General features: G+C 42.5%; 1 protein-coding gene across 1 annotated transcript; it reads left to right on the top strand.

Moving 5' to 3' along the window:
- The first annotated feature begins 1,838 nt into the window (after positions 1 to 1,838).
- LOC311024464 (metalloreductase STEAP4-like) lies at positions 1,839 to 8,494 on the top strand. Its single transcript, XM_084026879.1, has 9 exons — positions 1,839 to 2,007; positions 2,116 to 2,223; positions 3,691 to 3,761; positions 4,185 to 4,269; positions 5,995 to 6,273; positions 6,358 to 6,452; positions 6,560 to 6,713; positions 6,808 to 6,978; positions 8,200 to 8,494. Exons 1-9 carry the CDS (start codon positions 1,849 to 1,851, stop codon positions 8,455 to 8,457), a joined length of 1,380 nt encoding a protein of 459 aa, XP_083883005.1. The 5' UTR covers positions 1,839 to 1,848; the 3' UTR covers positions 8,458 to 8,494.
- Positions 8,495 to 9,638: the final 1,144 nt, after the last annotated feature.

The following is a 9,638-nucleotide window of genomic DNA, read 5'->3' as shown; positions in this document are numbered from 1 at the left end:
TTGACTGTGTGACAAGTATGTTGGTGCACATATACACAAGTTGGGTGTATTTGCTGCCCCCAGTGGTAAACACACATTACTGCATGTCATGCCTCCGGAATCTGTACTACTAAAACCACCAGCAACTAAAAGTGTCGCCAAATCAATCACAACTGAAATCTGCAGGATTAGTCGCAGAGAGCCTCCAGGGAAGGAATAAGTCCCCGTAAAAATGTTCAACCTGCATGTTTCTGTGTGTGAGGGAGGGGGTCTTTTAGTTTACGCTGTTCTGTTCAACAGACAGACAGAGGGAATAATTACAGCCAGCTGCACCTGAATTTACTGAATGATTTCAACCGTTCTTTTCATTTACAGAGAGATTGGGAAAGAGGTGGGGGAGCACTGAGGGCCGAGTGAAAGACTGTGGGGAGCAAAAGGAAGAAAGAAAGAACGACACCATGGGAGAGAGAGAGAGAGAGAGAGAGAGAGAGAGAGAGAGAGAGAGAGAGACTTTTAGGCAGATAGAGAAGGAAGAGGAGAAGAAAGGAGAGATGTCCCGGAGGCGGCGCAAGTAAATGAGTCATCGGAGTGGATCTGCTATCAGGTCTATTCTAACAGCGCTGCAAGTGAATGGATGCCTTAAAGGTTAGGCATAAAATGATTTCTCATTTTGCTACGATATCCCCCAAGGTAGACATTAATGCTTTAGTTATGGACTTGACTGTAAAAGCTCCTGCGGTAACGTGCTGCTTGTCTTCCATAAATATTGCCGGCTATCTATATGCACATTGTGGTTTCAATGAGGCTGCTTTTATGGTGAGGAGCGCATTTTTTTGTGCAAATAGTCAGTAAAGTTGATGAGATGCTGTATGTCATTTCTACAGCCAGGTAGTCACCCTGTCTGCAGAGCCAACTCCCTAAGGTGCTGCGGATCACAGCTGAGACTCCAGTCGGCTCTGATCATCCTGACCCATTTTGACGTGCACTCACGCACACACACTCACGCACACACACACACACACACACACACGTGCATGGGCACACACACACTTGCAAACGAAGACATGCATTCATACAAAGCACAGCAGCCACACACAATGCACTTAGATGTGTGCCGAGCTTCATTTCTGCTCTGGTGGTGCTCGTGTCACAACGTTGCCGATGTTTTAGCCATGGGGACATGAACACTATTTGCACAAATTCTCTTCCCAGTCGTTTGGTTGGAACAGTGGGTTTTGAAATGATAATGAATCTGTGGGCCAGGATCTCCCAGATGGCACCATGTCTAGTGGAGAGGAATAGAATAAGGCAGCCCTGGAAAGCAGCAGAATAGGATTTCATTTTCTTTTCTTTTTTTTTTTTTCAGTCAAATGTGAAAGTCAAATTCTCTGGCTGAACCAGATATCCCCCCTGTAAAAACGTCTGTGTTTATAAGAAGAGATCAAATGTTAAATATATATATATATTTATATGGATCTGAGAATATAGTTTGGCAGAGCACAGATGGTTCCCCACACGAGTGATTTACAGTTTAAAGTCCTAAAGTGTATCAATCAATCTGTGGAATGCATAAGCAGTAATAAAAACACTGTTGGGTTGAGTGATGAGTCATAGTGACAATACACATCATATGACTCCTACGCATATGATTCCAGGTGTTGATTACAGATAATAAACTCCCACACCTCCCACACACACACACACACACACACACAAACCCTCTTACAGTGGGCAGAAACGGGTTAAAAATCCCACGTTGTTGCGTACACTCAACGAGGGAGAGGCGGTGTGCAGGTCAGATTCCACAGCAATATAACTACACAAGCAAGGAACATTGACCATCAAACTCCACAGTGTGAACATAGGGGAATGATGATGAGGCCGGAGAGTGTGCCAGAGATGCTGTGTATCTTCGGGACGGGGGATTTGGGGCGCTCCCTGGGCCAGCGTCTGCTCCAGTCTGGCTACAGTGTGGTGTACGGCAGCCGCAGACCTCACAGCTGTGGCCCCTTGCCTCCGGGAGCTGAGGTACGAACCCATAACACGGCGCTGTTAGTCTGTCAAAATGTATCAACATATGTGAGTGTGTGTGCAGCTCAAACTGTGTCTTTATGTGTTGATTTATGTGTTTTACAGGTGATGAGCCACGCGGCAGCGGCCAAGTCAGCCAGCCTGATCTTTATTTGTGTTCATAGAGAACACTACGCATTCCTGGAGACCATGGCATCTGTTCTTGAAGGAAAGGTGAATCCAGGTTTGATGTTAGAATCACTAAGGTGCACGCAGCCCTTTGTAGTTAGTATGGAACAAATCAGAAAATTATAGCGAATTGCAAATGTCAAATATAAAAGTACTTGCTGTTGTTGAATCAAGGAAATGTAAATTGAGAACTTAGTGATCTTAAACTAGAATATATTTCACAATCCCTCCGCATCTGTACGTCTACATCCCCCCTTTACAGACAATCAACGTGTTGTAACCAGTAACCTCTCAGTCAGGTGATAAGGGATGTAAACAATAATTAACCAGTACTGTGTTGTTATGTACCTATCAGTTCCTATGTTAGGCCCTCTTGTGTGATAATTAAAGTGATCATGGAATGGTTATATTACTTTCTAAATAACAACTCACAGTCATGGACTACTTCTTTATCTAACATGTACACAGTATAATAAAGGTTGATTCAAGTCAGTTATCCTTTAAACCTTGACTTTAGAGTAGTTCCACCAAAGAATAATAACTTTCTCTCAGACTGTTACATTCGAGTGGCGTGAAGAGGTTCAAGTATCTAGTTTTACACAAGAAACAAGCAAAGACTTGTCTCGAAAACAAGCACATTGTTGTGAAGTGGAAGTATCTACCGACCTCCAACGTTGAGCCACTGAAGCAAATGATAAGTATGCAGGTTCACGGGTAGGAACTAACATTGTATTTGTTGTCAGGTCATTTATCATTAGCCACAATATAATCCATGACGCGGAGTCAGTGAAGCCATTTATTAACGACTGTGTAATTCTGGATATGTTCCTTGGCAACTGTTCTGGATGTTGTGTAGCATCTGTGACAGAATAACATAAGATAAGAATCATAATGTTTGGGCTCTTTGATCACCATAAAACTAATGAACAAACTGTAGCAGAAGTTATACACTGTAAACACAGATTTTCTCTTACCATTGTGACACCCGTTATATCTTGGAGGCAGAATGAAGAGGTTAAGGACAAAGCTGAAGCAAAAACATATCATGATCAAAAACACAGCCAATATCATGACAAAGAGGTGCTTTACATGCCAAAATCAAGATTTACAAAAAAGTAAAATAAGGAAATCAGAGGTGGAGAAATTACATTGAATAAAATATACCATAATAAAAGTAAAATGTATAAAAAAAATGCAGGTAAGGCATATTTTACTTGGAAAATAAAACATAATATTACCGTTTTAGAAAAATGAAAATCAGAATCAGACATGGAATATTACTGTACACAAAAACACATTATTCTGTAAAGTATTACCGCTGACACTGCATATAAATACACAGTGTAATTTTTTTTTTAATCACCTCAGTTATGTTCACATCTTAATAACTCAACTATCTCCCTTTATTGTTAAAATGAATATGAAGGAGAAAAGATAAGAGTTAATTGACTTGATTGAACTCCTTTCCTCCCTTTGTTTCCTCTCCTCCGGCGATGCTGATGGGTGGATTAGGTGCTGGTGGACCTCAGTAACAACCTGAAGAAAGACATTTACCCAGAAGCCAACGCCGCCTTCCTGCAGAGGTAACGGACTCCCGTATGAGCCAAGAGAAGAAAGGAGGGACTTCTCATTCATAAAAACACCACGCATACAAAAGCTTCCATCCATGTTATCTTTTATTGATGGAGCACACTTTTCTGCAGACATGTCCACAGTCATTTTGCAAAGGGAGACACCCCTTTTTTCAATGCCGGCTGTCTTTTTTTTCCGGGAGTGCACTCCTAAAAACCATTTAGACCATGAGACATCAAAACTCTCAACTGAATCCAGAAGAAATGAAAAGAAATTGCAGGGTTGCGGCTCCCTCGGCAGGACTGCCCGCTGTGTGTCTGTAGATTTGAAGTGGAAACGTTGATTCTCACCATTCTGAGGCCCTTCCTTCCCCGTTTGTGTATTTGTAGATAGAAACAATAGCAACTAAAGTCCTTGCTGCGTGTGTTCCTCAGACTGGTCCCTGGAGCTGCTGTGGTGAAAGGCCTGAACACGCTGTCTGCCTGGGCCCTGCAGAACGGACTGCTTGCAGGGAAACAGGTGAGAGAGGAGGGCGAGTCAGGAATCTGTTAAAAGATGTCAGCAGGATCAGGGCGAAGTGGAGCCAGGAGGCTTCCGAGCGTTAAGGAAAGTTTTAGTTAACTGGAGTAACAGTTCTGGAGATTAACGACTTGATCATGATAAGACATGTTTTGCTTCTGGTGACAATAACTCCTTTCAACCTGTTCATGTCCTGGAGTACAATGGGAAAAGTGGCTCTCAGGCTTATAGGAGATGAATGCTTCATCGTTCACCACGCAGAATTTTTTCGGAAGGGATTTATTTTTCATTCGCATTGATGCAGATGATTGAGTTTGCCGTCGTTCCACGACAACGCGAAGAGAAAACGAGGGCACGGCTTGTATAAACGCACAAACAAACAAACACACTTAATGATGTTACAAAGCAGAAAGACCACTGTTTATCGCAGCTTCCCTTTCACAGCTACAAAGAGAAACACAAACATGCTGATACCTCTGGGGACCAAACCTGAATCTGCCTCCAATCCTCACACACAAACACAAACGCACCACTGCCGTGCTCTATTTTCTTTGAAAACAGGTAGCTGCGAGAGAACAGGGGTGTTTGCATGTGTGTCTTTATCTCCGCATGTGTAGGTACAGTATATATCCACACACACACACACGCTTGTAAGTGTGTGCTATTCGTCGGCCAGCAATTTGATTAGATCCACAGTGGGGCCGTGGCTCTGTCACATTTACATTCAGATGAAGATTTAGTCTGTCGGCCGTCCCCTGCTGTTACTGGTGCAGTAATGTAGGGAGACATGGCTGGCTGCCCAGTCCACTTATACACACACCTGAGGGAAAACTGCTCAATCCCACTGACTCCACCATATGCCTGTCAAACTGCTCTTTCTAGCTCTCTCCAGCTCTCTCCAGCTCTCTCCAGCTCTCTCCCTTTGTATGAATTGTTTTTTCTCTCCCCCCTTTACAAACAACTTAATCATCTTATCACACAGCTGTGAGTGTGGTAATAACCTCCAGCACGATGAAGATCTGGAAATAGGATTATATATCGAGTAGCGTACGTATAGTATGCATGCGTCTTTGCATAGTCATACGCTTCCAGGGGCTTCATCTCAAAATGACTGAAACAGCACAGTGGAGATCAACAAAAGAAGGGTAATCCTGTAGACAGACACCGTAGGTGTACACATTGCAGCAGTGCACTATATATTCCAAACAGGGCTGGTGAGTCATCTGACAATAATCTTGGGGTAATTATTAACAACTGAAAAACAAAAGCTGAGCAGAATGTAGCAAGAGGAAAATGTTTCTATTTCAGTTGTTATTCTGAGGCTTTTTTATTTTAAGGAAAGCAAAGATACACTTGATTTTTGAAATGACTGACTGATAGAATGTATAAGTTATACGAAGTCAAAAGTGCAGATAAGACATAAAAAGATACCGTGTACCTGCTGAAACTTTTGAACATTTTGACAAATATTTGAAAATAGTGCATCCCAATTAAAACTTCAATTAGCAAATATAGTCTTTTAAATACTAGCAAATATTTAATATATAATATATATTATAATATATAATACTGGAAATGGTTCCTGAAAAATACACGGTGTACTCTGGTTTGGGCTTGGTAGGGGAGCGATGTTGGAAGAAATGTTGGTTTTGGTTCTTTTCACCAGCCTTATTGTTTAAAAGTCCACAGCCCACCTAAAAAATAACCTCCACCTCCACACTGCAGGTGTACCTGTGTGGGAACAGTGCAGAAGCAAAGCAGGCGGTAGCAGAGATGGCCACCAAGCTGGGCCTCACTGTTCTGGATAAAGGCTCTCTGTCAGCAGCCAGAGAGCTGGAGGACTTCCCCCTGCGACTCTTCCCAGAGTGGAGGCTGCCGCTACTCGTGGCTGTCGGCCTCTCCGCCTTCTTCTTCTTCTATCTGCTCATTAGAGACGTCATCTATGCTTATGTGGAACAGGAAAAAGACATCTCCTTCAGAATCATGGTGTCCCTGGGCAACAAGGTAAAGATCCCCCCTTCATGGTTAAATATCCTGTAGATGGTTTGTGTTCCCTTTTAAAGGATGCAGTTATCCCCCATCTTTCAGGTGTTCCCCATTGTGTCTCTCATCATGTTGTCTCTGTGTTACCTGCCTGGCGTGATAGCTGCCATCCTTCAGCTCTACAGAGGAACCAAGTACAGGTGGGACATCAGAACGGGATGAAAATCCAATACCGATGCAATTTGTAAAAAAAGAAAAGAAAAGAAGTTTCATCTGCGGAGGCCTCGCTCACTTTTGCATGTTGCAGGCGCTTCCCCGACTGGCTGGATCGCTGGATGCTGTGTAGGAAGCAGATGGGTCTGATTGCACTGGGCTTTGCTTTCCTCCATGCCATCTACACATTCGTCACTCCTACTCGCTATTCCGTCAGACACAAACTCATCTCGCTGGTGGTGGACGAGGTACGGCAGGCTGGGTCCAACCATGCAGTGTTACAATCCCGTACAAAGGGAAGATTATACCAACCATACTTAATAGTCACTCTTTCTCCCTCAGATGAAGCGAAATAAAACCACCCCGTTTTACTTCGATAACACAGAGGCATGGGGTCAAGACTCATTCTATGTGCTGGGAATCCTGGGCTTCTTCCTCTATGTCCTGCTAGGACTGACATCCCTGCCCTCTGTGGGAGGTTCTCTCAGCTGGAGAGAGTTCAGCTTCATTCAGGTCAGAGCGCAGCTAGAAACGTGCAGTGTGTGTGTGTGTGTGTGTGTGTACACCCTTAGGCCTACAGACATTATCAGTCAGCTGCTTACTATCAGTCAAAAGAAACGTCTTTTAGGGCTGTGATAATCTATATTTGGAGTTTCCAAATTTTCCTCAGTTATTAAAGTGTTGTAAAAGCAATATGTCATTATGGCAGTCATATCCCTCGAGCTTAGTTAACTAACTGCCTAACATAGGCACACAGAATGAAAAGCCTGGCTGACTTTAGCTCAGGATCTTAAATGTTAAGTTATTCATTAAATAGAATTATGATACCAGGTATAATCCTCAGGGAGGAGATTGTTAATACAGGTCACGGGTCCATTTGTGTAAAGGTCAGGTCCATAGGCAGACTTCAGCTAGGGAATGGGGCTCAGAGATAGAGGTCTAGGTCACAATATTCCTTGTGATCTGATAAGAAGAATAGTGAAAAACATACAATAACTGGTATCAATTTACATAAACTGTTTTTCTTTTCAGGGGTTGTCAACAGAGGAATGTAAATGATTGAATGCTAATGCTCACAGCAGAAGGATTTTGCTGTTCTAAATGGGTTAAAGAAGATCATTATAGAGGCACCGTACATTACTGCACTACATTAATATGAATGTTTCCTTATTGGGCTGTTTACTCAGTCGCTGTGGATGAGAACATCAGCAGAAAAATGTTAAAAATGTAAACGAAAGCACATTATACAAGTAATTAACAAAAACCAAGCCTCAAAGGCCACTGGTGCTACAAGACCAATTACTCTGGAACAGCTGTGAGACAATTCATATATTGAGCTCATCGTGACACTTGTGGATACAAGGAGGACAGAAAACAGCCAGACATTCATCTTTGAACCTCTGCCACCAGCAGCTGGTCAGCTTAGCTCTGCATAAAGACTGAAAACAGGAGAAAGCAGCTTACTTGGCTCTGTGCACAAACTCCTTCCATCAGGTTCTAAAGCTCGTGTTGTACAGCTCTTGTCTGCATGAAAACCAAAGTGGAGAAAACAACATGTTGTGAGTTCTGGGGGGTGGGGGGATGTGCTGGACTATCTATTTGCCAAGCGTGTTATCCTAGTAGGTGGATTTTGTTAACTTTGGACTGACCAGCTGCTTCAGCCTTTTTGTTGTGTGCTATCTGGCTGCTGCTACGGCTTCTCAATATTCTTCCAACTTTTTTTTGTTTTCTCAGTCCAAGCTGGGCCACCTGACCCTGTTCATATGCACGGCGCATGGCTACATTTACGGCTGGAACAAATTTCTTCGTCCCTCTACCTACAAATGGTACACTCCTCCTGGCTACATGCTGTGTCTGATTGTGCCGTCTGTGGTGCTGGTGCTCAAGGCCCTGGTCCTCCTCCCCTGTGTGGATCGAAGTCTAACCCGCATTCGACAAGGCTGGGAGAGGACGCAGCCAAGGGAGGAGATGATTAAAGCCACCAACCTGTAAATCTCACCTCTGAAATCATCGGGGTTGCTCATTATTGAGAGGTTGATTCAGTCGTTATTTTGAGAGGTGAAAAGAAATGACATGTCATGTATATAATGCATCATAAGCACATTAAACACATTATAATGCATTCAAAAGGCTTTCTAAAAGTTGGTATACATGTACTCTATACCTCCATGCCCCAGTGACCCCAGTGTCCGGTGGGATATACTGCGCATTATAACTACCAACCTTAGCCAGTTATCAAGATACTTAGAGTATATAATCTGTTATGACACGTTAGAGCATTTCTCTGTGTCTTTATAACTGGCTCAAGTTTGGTAGTTATAAATGTGCTAATGATGTTATACTTATGATTTTATACATGACCTTCGTAGAAAGTGTTACCAAAATGATACATACATTTCAGATAGTATTAAAATGATGATAATGAAGTGAAAACATATTTATAAGTTAGTAATGTTTTTTAAATGGACACCGTTTGTCACCTTGGTATATAGAACGAGTAATACTTCAGGGAAATAAAGCATATCCAAAGATGATTTTGTCCGTGACAGTTGGTGTGTGATTGTGTCCTTTGATCATTCTGCAATGTCTACTCTCAACTGTACAATAGCCAAACAAAACAAAAAAGCATTTGAGCCAAATCGACAGGTCTCTCTGGAAATAAATGTTTTTACTGTTTATTTCCATTGAGCTTTGGAAAATAACAAAACAGATTTCCTGTTTATGCTGTATCTTTTTTAAAGAAAATGTGCAGAAAAATAGATTGATATCCCATGATGACCCATTGTTTTGATAAACATAGGCAACAGTTTTCCGCTTTCCCCTCTCTCTTCAAGTGTACCTCCCCGAGGTTTCTGTCTTTTCAGGATGTTATCGATCTACCTGTTTTCTAACTGAAATACCTCTCTGCCCAAATCTGCCTGCCTCTTAAGGGCACACAAACGTGCACGCTAACACACTATGCTTGCACACTGTAAAGGAGAGTAAGGTTAAGCTAATTATATTACCACATGCAGAGTTTACACACACATGCACACATATATACACACACATGCCAACACCACAGTGATCACACATTCAGAAAGTAAAAGCTGTAAACCAACAGACAATGTAGGAGGCAGAAGACCAGAATGTAGGTTGTATAACAAAGCCAATAAAGACAGTAAGTGACCAGG

The sequence above is a fragment of the Eutrigla gurnardus genome, assembly GCF_963514095.1.
Source record: "Eutrigla gurnardus genome assembly, chromosome: 14".
Lineage (NCBI taxonomy): Eukaryota > Metazoa > Chordata > Actinopteri > Perciformes > Triglidae > Eutrigla > Eutrigla gurnardus.
The sequence above is the reverse complement of the archived record's forward strand: the minus strand, read 5'-3'. Positions and strand labels throughout refer to the sequence as shown.